Below are 18,980 nucleotides of genomic sequence, written 5' to 3'. Positions count from 1 at the left end.
CGGGCCTGTTTATTCACACTGAAGCTCTTCTCTGCACAAGTCCTTCTTAAAACATCCCCTGCAGTTCACGAGGAAACCCGCCTGTATCTCCTCCTGTTTCAGTACCACTTATGATCAACAGAAGTCTATTTTTCTGTACACAAACCAAATATTTACATCAGCAGAGGAGATGGGTGGAGAACAATGTGATAAATACTGAACTGTGGATACGGTCATGGCCATTAGTGGGGTGGATGGCTTGCTATTATTTCATTTGGCTTGACTAAACTTGTATAAGCACATTCTAATATCCCTTCTGCTTATCTAAAAGTCATTTCCAGAATTTTTTAGTGGAAGAACATCACAGTTTGAAAATCCTTGTGTAATCTGGTTGTATTAGAATAAATTTTTCATGTAAGAAGCTATTGTGTGCTTCTAATGGTACTGGACGTTTCCTCCAAAAGCTAAGGTTTCTATTTATGAGGGGGATTTTTGATGAGAGGCCACTGCTTAGTTTGGTTCAAACCACCACTGAATACAGATGAAAGGCCCTGAAATACTTAAAGTGAATTTGAAGAATGAACTGGTGTTCATTTTTATTTGGTGAGTTTGAAACAGCTTGCCAGAGTGAACTTGCCGGAAAGATTGCTTGAAAACACCTTCTGTTCAGTCCATTGAGGTCAGAAACAAGTAAAAACATGAACATATTGGATGACTACTTTATAGAAGAATTGTATCAAGGCCTTAAAATCACCAACCCTGCATCACAACACCCTCGGAACAACAGAAATATCAAGTGCAATACAGTTTGAGAGATATGCATTTACTACAATGGCCAGATAGCCTTCTGCAGACCATAACTGTCACTATGACACTGACCAGAGGCATGCAAAGAAGTTTTTCCCTGTTACTAAGGGGCGACGTGGAGTGAGAAGCATGTGACGTGCTCTAGATAGTACAGAATGTATTTAAATGCCTAATTCAGTTGCACACATATTTTCCACCAAATGAAAGAACGTGCTGGCCCCTGATGATGTACTGTGAGCTGAAAGGATATTCTCAGCACTCACACAATGATCAAGGCCAACAATGATCGCTAAATACCCATCAGCACGTACAATGGAAATCCGGACCCAATATTCAACACTTCCAGGCAAAATGTTCTAGCTGCAAATATGTAATGAGATGTATACATCAGCCAGACTGTCTTGTCCTCTACTTTATGTGAAAAAATAAAAATGATGTAAAGCAGTGGTTCTTGACTCTTCTAGGGCCTTCAGATGACTTGAAGTGATTTAACGTAAGAAATAACAAGCTTTACTGTAAGCTAAGCCAACTAAAAATAAAGTTGTTTCTCATTTTAATTCACCTACTGAACAACGTTTAAGAACCAGGATTCCTGTGGACTTGGAAACTTGAGGTAGCTTAATTTTAAAGACCTGGAATTAAGAAAATCTTAAAATGCTCTTGGGCCTCCAAGAAACGTCAACTACTTGAGGAGACAAACAGTGCTGTATTTCTAGATCACCAATGTGCCTTAAAGCTGCAGTGCGTAATTGAAATGAAACACAAAGGCTACGACTGCTTTCAGACAGGTTTCCATAGCATTCCTTTGCCAGTCAGACTGATCAAACATAGTGACGTATAAATGCCACTACACCTCCACACTATTCCAATTTTTTGGATAGCTGACTTATGAATGGCTCACTTGTAGTTGTCTCTGCACAATAAACATCATAAAATGACGCACTTAATCTTGTATACATCTATACAGTTTTTTTTTTTTTTTTTACCTTTCATGGTGTATTGTACTATACGCCACCTACTTTCCAAAGGAACTTTTTCAGAATTACTGCTCTAAACTACATAAGATAAGCCGTATCCATCCATGCTACTGATCCCTGTCAGGTGTGTATAGGTGCGCATGTTTGTTATGACCATCATGCGTGTCATATTTACAGCGTAGAGGGGCTGTTTCATCTCCACATGCACTCTGTCACCCTTCAGGCTTCTCAGTACAGCGCCTCTGCTGTGATTGGTGGACAGAAGATGGGTGTGTGGCCATCTGTGTCTGATTTAAGGAAGGGATTTGAAAGTGTAGGGGGTGGTAGCTTTTCAAAAAGCTTGTGAAGGAAATGAGAGATCTTAGCCGCTGACTTTGACCTTTGACAATGTGTTTGTGAGTATGTGTATGTGGTTAAACATGGGGTGATAACAGGGGTTTTGAACTGCTTAGATGTACATGATTTAATCGTCATAGCCTAGATCAGCATTTGCAGACTGACCTCTGACCTCTGTCTAGAATACCATGTTAGGACTTATTTTCGCCTTCAGAACTGGATATATATATAGTGTCGATGCATAAGTGTTATTTAGTGTCTGTAATGAATTTGAGTGTTAATGCTTGACATGTTTCTCCTGGTGTGGGAAGTTTCAACCAGAACCAACAGGCTGGAGTCGGTTTCACTATGTGTGTGTGAGGTGTTGTGTCTGTAGTCCTGGTGGAACAGTGCATGACGTGAGCGAGATTCTAATATACTAATTATAGCAACAGTGCTGCTGATTTTCCAGTGCGTTGACAAGCGCAATCAGCTTGAGAACACGAGAATCAGTTTGTCATTCAGTAATACTCTGTTTTACCCAATGTAACTAAAATATGAATTATAAATCAGACAAATGGCCTTATAGAGGCTTTAAAAATGTGAGTATGAAATACGATACAGAAGGCTTTCTAAGAATGTCCCACTTCAGACCAGGGTTCTTCTGTCTTTTTGCTGTGAAATCACACACACTTCACTTCACTTCACTTCTTCACTTCACTTCACTTCACTTTATTTATTTTTATTAAGTATATCTTCAAGAATAATTTATATGTTGTTAGTGATGTTTCAAGTTGAACACTTACTGGACTGAAGCAACAAAGGTTTACTTGATTATCTATACAATTAATTATTATTATTATTTTATTTTTTAAAGAAAGATAATGTTAAAAGATATAGCAGATATGATTCATCAGTCTACTGAGGAATGTTGATTTGTACGTCTCTCAATCATTATTGTATTGTGTAGCATTATGTTTTGCCCTCACATCAATAACAACAGTTTTGATCATAAAAGCATTTAGACATCATATCATCTTTCTAACACCTATTAGTATTATTGGTATATAGAGTGTGACAGCTTATATTTCTGTACGTTTTATGTAAGTGGTCTGCAATACTGTTTTGAAAATTGCATTGATTTACATCACAAGTTATTATCAGAATGTCATCCTACTATATGGTCATCCTACCATATAGACACTGCACCAAATTGCTTATTTGCATAGTTTGGATCTTTTTTCCTCCTCAAATATGAGCAAGTACAGAAACACAAACACACATAAACACACACACACAAAAACAATTGAGATTTTTAAAGATGCTGGAATAAAAAGACTTTCATTTTGGTTTTTACCTCTTTCAGGCAAATGACCTCTGAGTGCACGCACAAATCATAAGAAACATTTGTAGTCCCTTTTTGTTTCAGAGAAAAAGAAATAGCAGCAATACTATACTTATGCGCCTTTTTCAAGGTCAAAATTGTGATAAAACAGGACTCTGATATCTCCAGTTCATAGGCCACCATATTTACATGTCTGTAAATGGTTAAATGACCTTCCAAACTCCACCTGAGCAACAGACATTAATCAAGAAACACCTGAATAAACGATTGTTCAACTACAAGCCTTACCTGAAAGTGAATAATGTGAATAATGAGTTAATGTGAATTTACTGTATTAAAGTTAGTGTTCTCTAATGGAATCAGAGTTGACACAGTATTGGAAGAGATATAGCAGGATGCTAATGAGGACTGAGAATGGTCAGTTCCGAAAGGAAATCCAGTCTAAGCAGTGCCAGAGAGCCACAGCTGCGGTTTATGTTAGCATGGTGACATCTAGTGGAGATCAGGAGTTTCACAGACGCTTGGAGGATATGAATGAATTTGATGTTCAAATGTATGGTCAGTGCTAGATAGATTACTTATAAACTGTAGTATGCTACTGATTACAAATTACATCATAAAAATCCCATTTCATATGAGCTGATGAAAAGCAAATAATCAATTAAATCATTAAAATGTGATTTTTTTTTTTTTTTTTTTACAATTTAAACATTTTGTTTACCTGTCAATGTGACCATTAGTCGGCATCAGAGGACTGTAAACGTTATTGTGCTGTTACATTTTACAAGGAGTTTAACTGACTGTTTTTTTTAACTGAAAAAAAAAAAAAAAAAAAAAAAAAAATTAGGAATGGCTGCAGCATGTAAACATGAAAACAGCAATGATCTGGCTGAAGACTTCCAGGTTATACTTTTTTTTGCCAGTTATACGTCAGCTTTAGTAACTTGTCTTGTACATGGTATAATTGACCGAGAGGTGCTTTCGTCTCCAAATTCAGAAGCATGGAACGCAAATTAATTTCCATAATATGTAGATGGCTGTTCTGTGAATATTCAAAGCTAAACAATATACCACACAGTAGATTTTTTAGGAAGGAAAATTAAAATAATAATAATTTACTGTCATGTGTGATTGTAATCATGTAATCCATAAAAAAGTAACTGTAATCTGATTACAAGCATTTTAATATGTAATATACCGTTATCAATAATACAAATGCTGCATTTTTGGAATCTGATTATTAATCCAAATAACATATACGAATTTATAATTTTAAAAAAGTTAACGATTTTTGTTTTATTTGTACGAGCATTTTCTTAAAGAAACAATAACGATTTAGCTTGCATATAATTTAAGAAATATTTCCACTCGCATTTCAAAGATAAAACTGAAACAGCCCATACTACTATTATTATTATTATTTAAATCTCTCAGTGTTTAGTTGCATATGCATGACAGTAAGTAAGCAGATGTTTAGATTCTGACACATTCTCTGGATATTGCTTGAACTGTCGGTTGGCCGCTGGGTTTCTTCATGCTTCATGCTCATTACTCAGCATCAGATGTTCACACCAGGTGCAACTCAGAGAAATGATGATTCATTTTTCAACTAAACAACACTGACTCTCTCTCTAATTTGGTACATGCAAAAATTAGGAGGTTTCAAAATCAACCTTTTTAAATTATTTTCTAAAGATTTAATGAATAGCTACTATACAATTCCAGGCAAAATGTATCACTGTCTTTCTGAAGTTATTTGAAACCATAAACTAAACATGATAATAAACGTGCTCAATTTAAGTACACTTAAGTGGCCATTTATATTAATATTATATAATAACTTGTTTTTTTTTTTTAAATATACTTTCAACATTTGTTAAGCACAACACACATGCATGTTCAGTACAATTAAGAACACTTTTTTTCTTCACAAGGGAATATGTGAACATAAATCTCTTTGAATTAGCAAACATGAAATAACTGTCTCTACACAATATTTCTAAATATTATTTGATGTATTGACACTAACAGATGAATCTACCTGTTAGAAACCAGCGCCCTCTAGTGGACAAAGCGAGATAAATTATAGCCTGATAGTACTTGAGGGATTGCGAGAATATCATACAATCAGCATTCAATTAATGGCAAAATATTGATACATTAACTTTGCATAGAGTCTTGCTCTCTTAATCTGTATATTACAGACTTATTACATTCACACATTTCATACTTCCATAAAAATTCTCATAAAAACAAAGAAAACGCTCACTTAAGCAAATGCTTTATATTTCCAGTGAGCTATTGACTTACAAGAGATGTCCCAAAACATATTTGAACACATTTAGACCCTTATGAATGTCATTACATGTGATTATTTAATAGTTCTGCATAATAACTTTAAAAATGTTCCACAAACATTTGACATCAAGAAAAAAAACAAAAACAAAAAACAACAACAACAACAAAAAAACAGAAGTATTAATTTTTTATTCTAATTTTATTTATTTAATTACTTAAAAAACCCTTTTTTTGTTTTGTTTGCCAGTTGTTTGCCATTCTGGGTTTGCTATATATATATATATATATATATATATATATATATATATATATATATATATATATATATATATATATATATATATATATATATATATATATATATAGACCCACTTTATATTAAGTGGCCTTAACTACTATGTACTTACATTTTAATTAATAATTTAGTACAATGTACTTATTGTGTGCATACATGTTTTTACATTGTACTTATTTAAAAAAAAAACTACATGTAATTACATCTGTATTTAATTTCTGTAATTACATTTATAATTACACTGTTGACCCATATTTTACACCTTAACCCACCCTTAAACTTATCCGTACCTCCAGCCCTCTGCCTAATCTTACCCCATCCCACCTCAATAGCAGCAAAAGTGTTTTACAATACAATATGAACACAATAAGTACATTGTACTTATTTTTTTTATGTAAGCACATAGTAGTTAAGGCCACCCAATATAAAGTGGGACCATATATATATATATGTATATATATATATATATATATTGGCATCAAGGGCTACTTGACCAAGAAGGAGAGTGATGGGGTGCTGCGCCAGATGACCTGGCCTCCACAGTCACCGGACCTGAACCCAATCGAGATGGTTTAGGGGTGAGCTGGACCGCTGACAGAAGGCAGAAGGGCCGACAAGTGCTTAGCATCTCTCGGGGAACTCCTTCAAGACTTTTGGAAGAATCATTGGAATTGAATCATACTGACATATCCAACATTCTGAGCTGATTTTGTACACTAAAACATTAGTTTTCCTTTCCCAAAACATGCCTTTTCGCCAAAATGAATAAGATCTGCAGTCTCCCACAAAAACAATTGTTTTCCAAACTGCCTAAAAAACACCTTGCAGAAAGTCAAATTCCTTTGAGTGCTGATTTTGTCTTTCCCATAATACAATGACTTGATGACTGAGAAAACTACTTCCAGTGAAAGCTGGTAAAGGTCAGACAGAGTCAGCGTTTTGACTGTAGAACTGCAGGATTAGATTAGAATAGATTAGATTAGATGAGATTAGAAGGATTAGTGCAGGAAGTCTCGTCAGATGGATGTTGAGTCCCAAAAAGCCAAAGAAGAATAAGTCATCAACATATTCTGCCTTCAAGATCATAAGATCAGGGATTCAGTATTAGAACACACTAACAAAATAGACAGAGACAGCTTTACAAATGAATGATTTTATCATTTGAAACTTTAAAACATTCCGTTTTAGTTTAAATGATTTTCAAATAAAGTTTTAAAGCTGTCAGAGCCAGTAAGACTTCTTTTACAGGCAGGCATGCAGACAGAGACAGAAAGAGTGAGAGAGAGAATGGTCTTCTCCTCGACAGTGGTCCTGACAGACCCTGAGTCCATCCTGATGAGGAGATTAAAGGTCCCAAATTCAATAAATGCAACACACAACTGCACCTGAGTGTGCACACACACATATAAACTCACAAACACACTCCTCACTGTCACACAGATACGCTCACTGACACGTAATTAAGATAAGTGGACAGGGGCATTATTGCAGCCCCACAGAGACAGACAGGTGAGAGCAGGAAATTAACCCCTGTGTGTGAGACAGAAACGGAGAGGGAGATCACTGGGCTTAAAAAAGAGACAGCTAAATTGACCTTTGAAAGAGAGGGAGAGTGCGTGTAATTGAATAAAGAAAAAAGAAAAAAGAAAAGCATGCAAGAGGGTTTCTGTCTGACATTGATAAAATGGCTTCTCATGACTCAAAAACATATTTCAGAGATAATGAATAATAAAATGGGTGCCATTTAATTTAAGGAAAGCTCTCAGTTGGAGTGTTTTTTTTTTCAATTGCCAAGTGTCTAAATTCATAATAAACCATGTAACTTTGTGACCATTTCTACATCCGCGCCAAACTTTGGCCACACCAACACCTTCATTGATGCAATATAAACCATCTACAACTTCTTCTTTTTTTTTTTCTTTTTTTTTTTTTAATTACTAAAAAAAGAAAAGAAAAAAAATTCAATATTTTCAATATTTTATTTAATTAATTGTCATTTAATTTTCCCCCCGTATTTTAAAGTTAAATAAAATTAGCAAAAAATTTATAAAAAATAAAAAACATTTGTATGTATGTATTACGTAAATTTGGTTTTGTCAAATGAAGACTTATTTACGCAGCGGATTTGTATCATACAGGACATGATATACAGTAAGAGCATAATCATGATACAGTAACTAAGGACTTCTGTCTTATTGCATGCTTCATTCTCTAGTTTTCTCCTTCTCTGTCTTTGTCCTGTGTGTTTCTGTGACAGTGTCCTGTGAGAGAAGGTCTCGGATGTCAGGCCGTTGTTTAAAGTGCTATCTGTGGCCTCAGAGGTCTGCAATATTAACCACCACTCACCGAAGGCTCTCCTCCACCCATTTCTGTCTTCATAATAGTATCATCAAAAAGACATGCTAGATATCCTGTTGGCAGCATATACTATAGCCTAGACCTTTTGTTATGCATACATACATAAGTGTTTTTAATGGTCAGTGTTCCAAGAGGTTGATTTTTATTATCATTAAACAAATGTTTATTATTTTTTTTCTTTTTATTACATGAGGGTCACTTTAAAACTTTCAAAATAAATATTTCAAAAGCAAATATAAAAGCAACTATTTGCACAATATAATAAAAGTATACATAATATACAGTTAAAATGTTTATTTTTTTTTCATTTAAATAATTGCATCAGCATAATACACTGAATGCTTCATAGAATGACTTTTCTTTGTTTTTTATTTCAGAAATCCCAAAACATGTTTTCTTTTCACTTTCATAAATAAACAAACAAACAAACAAACAAATACAATTCTTAATTTTCAACTTTATATGCTGGTTAATTTAGCATGTCTAATGAATATTCGCTCATATTAGGTAAGTGACAGATTTAAATTATAACAGTATAACACAGAAAAATAAAATAAAAGTACAAAAAATAAAACAATGAAATAAAAATACTAAACATATCATCATGATTTTATAATCATAAAGAACATCCAGTGTCAGTTCCCTTAAAAGAAATAGTTAGGAGTATACTATAAGTCTGTAGTGATTATAATTAGTCTTATATAAAAGCACTTCATGTCCTAAGGTATGTCCTGATTTGGATTGCTAAGTAAACGCTTGTGTGTGTCTTTGTAATGGTCAGCCTACTAATAGGCACCACAAATTTTGTAGCCAAATTAAACAGAGGCAGTATGAATACACAACTTTGAAATGTAAACAAATATTTATTTAAACTTACAAAAGGGCAATCATCCAAGCCCAATAATATAATTAAACATGGCAAAAAATAGAAGGAACAAAGTCTTAACCAAAAAGAAAAATCCAAATTAATTTCAAATGCAAAATAAGTTTCCAAAAATAACTTCCTTAACAACAAGGTCAATTTCAAAATAACTAAACAAAATACCCACAATACCTACAATACCTACAACCCTCAGGCCACACTCTCCACTGCAGCAACAAACACAGACTACCTTCCATTACAAAGTCATTCACATTTATACTGGTGGCCAGCACCATTACCCCATGGGGAGGGACAAACTCACATACAACACTTTACACATGTTCACCTAAATATACAGCGTCTAAAAGAAACATATTGGCATGATGTTATAATTAATAAATCTACTTCGATGTTATTAAATCATTCACATTAAACAGGAAATAACAGCAACAACTCGGCCGCGTTGCCCCTGAAACCCCCTCGCTCAATTAATACATGGTAGATTCCCACCCTAAGCGGAACCAATAATTCCTGCCATTGTTTCCTACCGGGACTCTAAAAATCACGGGACAAATGCTACACGGGAACAATACACATCATTTACAGGTATTCCATTCACTCTGATCAATAATTACAATAAACTCTTATCACTAAACAGTCTCTGTGTGTGTTTGTAAGTATGTGTGTGTATTAAAGTCCATGTTGAATGTGCGGTCTTCCCGTGACCGTCACACTCCCCTCCACCCATTTTCAAGCCGGCAGGCGAGAAAGAAAGTCCGCTGTAGCATTACTCTTTCCTGGAACATGCTGGACAATAAAACGATAAGGTTGCATAGATAGATACCATCGAGTGATTCGTGCATTTGAGTCTCTCATTCGATCCATCCATTGCAGTGGCCGGTGGTCAGTTTCAAGGAGGAACTCCCGGCCAAGAAGGTAGTACCTGAACGTGTCCAGGGCCCATTTAACGGCCAAGCACTCCTTCTCAACGGTGGAGTATCTCACCTCCCTGGGATACAACTTGCGACTTATATAGGCCACTGGATGTCTATCTCCCAGTGCCCCTTGCAACAGCACTGCCCCAATGCCAGTATTAGAAGCATCAGTCTGCAAAACAAAAAGTTCTTCAAAATTAGGACAAGACAGCACAGGATCATTGCATAGGGCATTTTTAATGTCCTGGAAGGCATGCTTTGCCTCCTCAGTCCACTGAATTTGGACAGGACAGGTCTTCCGTGTCAGATCAGTTAAAGGTGCTGCTCGAACCGCAAAATTAGGCACAAAGCGCCTATACCACCCAGCCATACCCAAGAATGCTCTCACTTGAGTTTTCGTTTGGGGCAGGGAACAGTCTTGAATTGCCTGCATCTTTTGTATCTGTGGCCTAATGACACCACCACCGATAACATATCCTAGGTATTCAGTTTCCTTTTTTGCTATGGCACATTTACGGGGATTGATAGTAAGACCAGCTGATTGAATACGATGAAACACCACTTTGAGATGCTCAAGATGTTCTTCCCAAGATGAACTGAAGATAATGACATCATCCAAATAAGCTGCTGCGTATCCTTCCAGCCCACCTAGCACTTGGTCCATTAACCTTTGGAATGTCGCTGGTGCCCCATGCAGTCCAAACGGCATAGTACAAAAATGGAAGAGCCCCCAGGGGGTCTTAAAGGCGGTCAGCTCTTTTGCAGTGTCACTCAAAGGGACTTGCCAGTAGCCTTTGCATAAATCAAGTGTGGTCAGCCACCTAGCCCTTCCAAGATGGTCAATCAAATCATCAATTCGCGGAGTAGGGTAGGAGTCAAATTTGGAAACTGAATTTAAATACCTGAAGTCCACACAAAAGCGTAGGGTTCCATCTTTTTTTGGAACTAAGACTACAGGGCTACACCACTCACTGCTAGAAGGTTCAATAATACCCATGGCTAGCATTTGATTCACCTCTTCCTTCAATGCTGGTAATAACCGTTCAGGGATACGGTAGCTCTTCCGTCGATTGGCAGCCCCTTCATGTAATGTGATGTTGTGATGAATCAGTGTGGTGCGTCCAGGTTTCTCTTGGCACACCCCTGGGCGACAAATCTTCTGAAGCTGTGACTGTTGAAGGGGGGAAAGATGATTGAGGTCAACTGTGGCTACTACCGGCCGGGGTAAATATTGCTCCTCCACCTCATCTTCATCCTCCACCTGACGAATCAAACACACACCAGCCACTTGAGGCAGTCTCTCATGCCATTTCTTAAGCAAATTAACATGCAGTACTCGACTTGAGCGCCTCTTCCCCAAGTTGGCAACCTCATACGTAGTAGGTCCAAGCTTACGGACCACTTCAAAAGGTCCCTGCCATTTAGCGAGCAATTTGCTGGTATCGCTGGGTAACATTACCAACACCCTTTCTCCAGTCTCAAAACTTCTTACTTTGGTCTTTTGATCATAATATTTTCGCTGACGTTGTTGTGCTTGAGCTAAGTTTGACTGGGCTAGCTGAGTCATGCTCTTCAGCCTCTCTCGCATTTGAAGAACATAAGAAAGGACATGTTGAGTCTCTGGAGCCTCCTGGCCTCCCATCCAGCACTCCTTCAATAGAGCCAAGGGACCTCGCACCTCCCGGCCATATAACAATTCAAAAGGTGAAAAGCCAGTAGAAGATTGAGGGACCTCCCGGTAAGCAAATAGTAAATAGGGAATCCACTGATCCCAGTCAGCTCCAGATTCACTCACATACTTCCGCAGCATTTGTTTAAGTGTCTGATTAAACCTCTCTGTCAAACCGTCAGTCTGTGGGTGATAAGGTGTGGTTCTTATGCCCTTAATACCCAACAAGCGGTACACCTGTCGTAAAAGTTTAGACATGAAGTTGGAACCTTGATCAGTCAAGATAGTTTTAGGAAAACCCATTCGGGAGAACAACTGCATAAGGCATATTGCAATGGTCCTAGCCTTGACTGTCTTAAGAGGGAAAACCTCTGGGTACCTTGTTGCATAATCGGTCATAACCAACATAAAGCGATTTCCAGTTTTGCTTCGTTCTAATGGCCCTACCACATCCATACCCAACTGTTCAAAAGGCACACCAACTACGGGAAGTGACTCTAATGGGGCTCTAGGGGGACCTCTACCGGAAGTCTTCTGACACTGAGGACACGTTCTACAAAATTCTGCCACATCTTTATTCATATTTGGCCAGAAAAAATGTCGGCTAATCCGAGCTGAAGTCTTCTGCCTTCCTAAATGGCCAGCCCAGGGAATAGAATGGCCCAATTCAAGCACCATCTCCTTTGCCTTCTGAGGGACTACTATGCGAGCCTCTATCCCCTTCCCCTTATACAACACACCATCTTTAACAAACATCAAATTCCCTAAACCACCTGCGGTAGAGTTCTTATCTTGTCCCTCTTCCTGAGCCTGCCTATATAGCGAACCAATCACTGAATCCTCTTGCTGCCACAATCCAATCCCCTGAGGTATGTCTACTGGAGCCATCCCTTGTTCTACACTAGGTTCCTCACAATGCGTCACAGTAAAACGAAGTTTCTCTAATCTTTTTTGTCTTTTAGGTTTCCTCGACTTACCTGGATGAGCTTCCAAATCTACTCCAAAGTAAGGTAACATACTCAAGGACTGACTATCTGCATTTTGTTTCTGAGCCTTAGCCCGGGTCAAAGCTACACTACAATCTTTTACCATCATGCTTTCATGGTCATCTCTGAGTAGGTCTACTAGAACAGGCAAGTCTCTGCCCAAAATCATTGGATACGGCAAACCATCCACTACACCTACCTCCAATATATAAGCCTGTCCGCGTACATTAACTTGAACACCTACAGTGGGGTACTGCCTTTCTTCTCCATGAACACAACAAATCTGTGCTATAGAAGTGTGACTCCCCATATCTACAGAGACCAAATCTGAACGCACCAGTGATTGCATACTTCCTGTGTCTACCAGTGCTCTAACCTTTTGTCCATTAAGAACTACCTCAACACAAGGCAATATAACTGGGGTTACTACACCGCTAGATCTTGGAAATGTACACATATTGACCTGGGTAGAAGCATTACTAGGGCACCTTGACTGTTTGTGACCTTCTTGTCCACAATGGTAACATATCAAACTCCTATTCACACCAAATTTCAAACCAGGGCTTTGTTTGGCCGAACCAACCTTATCACTCACAGACTTACCTTCATGGATGGCTCTTACTGTAGTGGGGAAGGAGTGTTGGAACTTGTTGGAATCTTTACTCCCCTTCCAACGCTTGAATGTCCATGGTTGAGTCTTGCGTCGCGCTGCCACAAAGGTGTCTGCTAAGTTGGCGGCTTCTGCAGCAGAGACAGGGCCTCTTTCCTTAATCCATACTTGCAGATCAGGGGCCAACATGCGCAAAAACTGCTCCAAAATGACTGTCTCCCCAATCTCCTCCTTAGTATGATGCTGTGGCTGCACCCACTTGGCATAGTTTTCTTTTAGTCTGGCATACAACTCTTTTGGGGTTTCATCCTCCTTCACTTCTGTTGACCGGAACTGAAGCCGATAAGTCTCTGCATTTATGTCATACTTAGCAAGAATGGCTGCTTTGACTTTGTCATAATCAAGTGAGTCTACCATGTCCATATATACATATGCAGCCCTAGCCTTGCCCGACAAGAGGGGCACTAACCTAACTGCCCAGTCGGTTGTTGGCCACCGACACGCCATCGCTATTCGTTCAAAAGTAGCTAAATAATGCTCTACGTCATCTGTCTCACTCAGTCGTTGCAGGTGTGGCTCTCTCTCAATTCTCAATGGACTCTGGCCTTGGCCTTCCAGTGGAGATGCAGCTGGTGATTCCATCTGTCGGCTGACTGATGTATCCCGTAACACTGAGGGCACTCGCTGGACTGTTGGTTGTGATAAAAGGCCAGTCTGAATATCACTACCAGGCCGTAGATCTGGCGTCGTCCTTACATGCACTTCCTGCTGCAGAAGAGAGAACTGATGCTGCATTGCTCTCCACCGAGCATCCTGTCGGTCAGCCTCTTGCTCCAGGCGACGGTCTCGAGCCTGCTGCTGTGCGAAATGTGAACGGAACAGGTCTCTCAACTCTGCAAGTGAGACATCCTCAGTGACGCTCCCCAGTTCCACTTCACTAACATCACCTTCCCCAACAGCTCTACCGGGTTCCTCCACCTCAGCTTGATCCGTCCGCACCTTTTTAGGAGCCATTCTGAGCCGACACTATGCCACTGTTGACTGCAGTGGAGAGTTAAAAATAAAACAAACAAAAAAAAAATAAATCCCTACTGCTCTCTTCTGGCTATCCCACTTCTGACACCAGTGTAATGGTCAGCCTACTAATAGGCACCACAAATTTTGTAGCCAAATTAAACAGAGGCAGTATGAATACACAACTTTGAAATGTAAACAAATATTTATTTAAACTTACAAAAGGGCAATCATCCAAGCCCAATAATATAATTAAACATGGCAAAAAATAGAAGGAACAAAGTCTTAACCAAAAAGAAAAATCCAAATTAATTTCAAATGCAAAATAAGTTTCCAAAAATAACTTCCTTAACAACAAGGTCAATTTCAAAATAACTAAACAAAATACCCACAATACCTACAATACCTACAACCCTCAGGCCACACTCTCCACTGCAGCAACAAACACAGACTACCTTCCATTACAAAGTCATTCACATTTATACTGGTGGCCAGCACCATTACCCCATGGGGAGGGACAAACTCACATACAACACTTTACACATGTTCACCTAAATATACAGCGTCTAAAAGAAACATATTGGCATGATGTTATAATTAATAAATCTACTTCGATGTTATTAAATCATTCACATTAAACAGGAAATAACAGCAACAACTCGGCCGCGTTGCCCCTGAAACCCCCTCGCTCAATTAATACATGGTAGATTCCCACCCTAAGCGGAACCAATAATTCCTGCCATTGTTTCCTACCGGGACTCTAAAAATCACGGGACAAATGCTACACGGGAACAATACACATCATTTACAGGTATTCCATTCACTCTGATCAATAATTACAATAAACTCTTATCACTAAACAGTCTCTGTGTGTGTTTGTAAGTATGTGTGTGTATTAAAGTCCATGTTGAATGTGCGGTCTTCCCGTGACCGTCACAGTCTTAAAGACTCCTCTGTGACTGACTGAGTAAAAGTCTGCCTCTAAACTGTTCTGCATCTGTTCCTGCTCAAGTGAGTTATCATGACAGCAGGACAACCCCATCACTGTGACGCTAAAGAGCAGCAGAGGAGGATTTCAAAGTCGTGAAACACAGAGACGGGATACGAGTAGATTACTGGGGGTTTCCAAACAGACACATTTTAAAGCTACAGTCTCTGGAAGAACAAAAGATGGTGGGATGTCATCTAAAATAAGAGTCCCTTTAAAAACACCAACAGCTTCGGTGATTAGGGTGTGAAGAGGACCCTCTTGGAATTACTGTTTATTTCAGACTGTGATTTAAAAAAAAGAAAGCTAATGGAAATGGGGGACATGGTTGGCTGTAACCGCAAATAGTGGACATTTTTCTCAGATTGTTTAAAAGCCGCAAGCGAAGGCTCGTTAGCTAGCGGAGGTTAGCGCGGGCTCATTAGCTTGTGCAGGTTAGTGAGGGCTACTTAGCTCACTCTGTGGGGGGTCTCTCAAGTCTGCTGGCTAATTACTCCCCATTCATCTCTCCTTAACAGTCAATTAAATAATTAATGTTTGATAAAGGTGCGATGTCAGGCTGATCTCGCCCTGTGAAATATTAATTAGATCAGGAAAGTAATTTATGAGAGTAGATTAGCAGAGTAATTTTCCTCACCCATGAGAGAAAGAGACAAAATCTAGAAATAGAGACAGAGAGAGAAAAGAAATGAGAGAACTGAGAATTCGTCCTGAATGAACCGCTTCATACTGACCACTACAATTCTGTCAGGAATAACCTGAAACAGGATATTTGTGATGTTTTGTTTTGGGTAGATTTATATTTAAATGTGTTAATTGATCAGTTATCTTGATGTAAAGTTTTAAAAACTTTATTTAAAACATTTTTTTTCTACATTCACTATACTAAAATCAGTCCAGAACCACTGCTGTAGAGTAAGACTTCTGAAGAGTGAAGGAAGTTTCCTATTGTCCCAAATAAAGTAAAATTAAATTAATACTTTTTTAAACTTTTTTTTTTTTAGCACTATTCTATATCTTTAGATTTAAAACATAATTTTCTTGGTGATGGTACCACTTCAGAGATTTCTAGGAAGCCTCAACCATCTCTTAATATATCTAGGATGCGCTGTACTCTTTATTATTATTATTATTATTATTATTATTTTATTTTTAAAATCTCAATCTTTAAACAGTAAGGTGCCACGTCACTGTTTAAGGTAGATCTGATTGGTGGATTTAAACTCTTGACATCTGGCAACCACAGCCATGAAAGTGTGTGGAGGCTTGTTACCAATGCAAGATAATGCAAATAGCAAAAGTTTTCAGGATAAATAACCAGTGGGTAAATATTGCAAACGATTATGCTTAATAAATTGAGAGAAGCTGAAATCATGATCACAATTAAAATATTATTTATTATGCAGCCCCAACTTTTCACACCCAACGCTGAACTGACTTAGCTAAATAATGACACTATTGTCTTTTAGAGCTGCAGAATCTGAACTGTTTTCATAATTTATTTTCTGCTGATTTTACACAATCTGCATTGTATGAAGCACTATAGAATTAATGGTGACTTGACTCGGATTAAAGTAGAATGATCTGACAGAATAAGTGTCATTTGTTTTCACAATAACACAAATAATGCTATAAAATGGTTTAGAGACTCAGATCAATTCCAAATGACTTATAAACTTATTTATCAAAAAATTATTTCATGAAAATCAGATAACTTTTTTTTAAGTATTGCAATTTTGTCTCTCTCTCTCTCTCTCTCTCTCTCTCTCTCTCTCTCTCTCTCTCTCTCTCTATATATATATATATATATATGCATACACACATATATTTATATATACAAAGCTTGAAATGACACAATGACAGAATTAACTCTTTTAGAAATGTAATCTAAAATGCTCCTGTTTGATATATGAAGTAATATAACTGGATGTTGATTGTAGAACAGCATGCGAGGACAGGCAAAGTGTCACCACACCCTTCACTTACACACCAACAGTTGTTCTCTGATTCTGGGAAAGGATAATATCAGCAGGAAGTGGTGGCAAGGGCCTCAGATCAATGTTCTCCTAATAACAGCACAGCACAGATCCGGACGAGGCTCTTCCTCAGAGCACTGTTAACTCACACACACAGCACTGCTGGGCAAATGAGAGAGAGATTGGGGGAGTTTATAGACTGTGTGCTGATGCACGGTAAGTTTGGGCCCAAAACCTGCTCCAGGCTGTGAGTTGAGAATAATAGCAAGGCAACAACCGGCTGTGTATGTGAATGCCTTTCAATTGCTATGGGAACGCATCTCCATCCTCCCATCTCCGTGGGCAACAGGCACCCTGAGAGAGTTATTGGATTAGCATAAAAGCTTCTTTCGAAATAAAAAGCACTTTTATTGCTCTGATCGTTTTATTTTCTAATGAAGTTATGGCCAGTGGGAAATCTCTGACCTGACCCTGCTTGGCCTGCTCATCTTCGTTGGCTCTTTCTTTTCATCAAGAAATTCAAGAGTCCTCTCACATAAGACAGCCAAAGTTTAATTAAAGGTTGAGCCACCATATATCTCAGCACAAATATGCTTGAACACTGGTGAGACAGCTTTGAAAGTAGACAGATTGTAGGGGTGTATCTCTGCACATAAGTGTACTGAAAATTTCTGGTTTATTACACAGGTGTAGTGAAAAAATACAGCACTGCAAAACTCCTAAATAACATAAAATTCCTTGTTGTACATGTTCATTTTAATGATTCAATATAGATAATTTATTAAGTCTATGCCGTTTCAGTTAATGAGTGAATAAAATGTACATTCTATAGTTTGCCTCCTGTACAATAATGGCAATACACTTTTTTTGTTACTTTTGATGACAAACAAAGACCTGTTAAACCTGTTAACGTAAATGTCTCAGTTTTTATTTGAAAATGGTGATTTATAAATGCCCTCAAAGACTAATCTTTAAAATTCTGTCAATTTGTTTAGGAAATTCAAACAGTTCTCTGATGTGTTTTTTGACAGATCACAAGTTCCTCTAGCTCAGTGAGTGAAGGCATTCATCTCTTTCTCTTTATTACTAGTTATAGTATGAAATAAACACAATTAAACATCACAATTTGTTGTGGAAACTACTGTTTAAAAAAAAATTAAGTTTAGTTATTTTCCCACTGCTTGACTGAAAACACACAGAACTGTGACTTAAAAACTGAGATATGTATCAAGCCATCATTTTTGTGTACCATTCCACCCATAATAGATAAACAGAATGATCAATGAATGGGTGGATGGTTGAATAGATAAAGGAATAGATATGAGATTAATGTGATTTAACACAATGAACTGCCACAGTGATGTACTGTAAAAGGAGTCTCTGTCACACACACAGCGTTTGAGCTTGAGGCGGTATCAGGCTGAGATACTGAAAGCCGTTCTGTTGTGTCTGAGCTCTGGGGTTCAAACCACATTATCCTCTCAGGATGATAAATGCTAAAGAATGCAACGATTCTTTGAATGATTCTTCGAAGAGTTAGTACTATTATGTGTTTGTGAGGTCAGA

General features: G+C 37.9%; 1 protein-coding gene across 1 annotated transcript; it reads right to left on the bottom strand.

The window, feature by feature from the left end:
* Positions 1-10,195: 10,195 nt before the first annotated feature.
* Positions 10,196-14,863, bottom strand: LOC127963104 (uncharacterized). The gene is made up of 2 exons (XM_052562812.1): positions 13,430-14,863; positions 10,196-10,343 (listed from the first exon to the last, which is right to left on the bottom strand). The coding sequence occupies exons 1-2, from the start codon at positions 14,448-14,450 to the stop codon at positions 10,339-10,341; spliced, it is 1,026 nt and encodes a 341-aa protein (XP_052418772.1). The 5' UTR covers positions 14,451-14,863; the 3' UTR covers positions 10,196-10,338.
* Positions 14,864-18,980: the final 4,117 nt, after the last annotated feature.

This window comes from Carassius gibelio, chromosome B8 (genome assembly GCF_023724105.1).
Source record: "Carassius gibelio isolate Cgi1373 ecotype wild population from Czech Republic chromosome B8, carGib1.2-hapl.c, whole genome shotgun sequence".
In the NCBI taxonomy this organism is placed as follows: domain Eukaryota; kingdom Metazoa; phylum Chordata; class Actinopteri; order Cypriniformes; family Cyprinidae; genus Carassius; species Carassius gibelio.
This window is presented reverse-complemented; position numbering and strand designations above follow the sequence as displayed.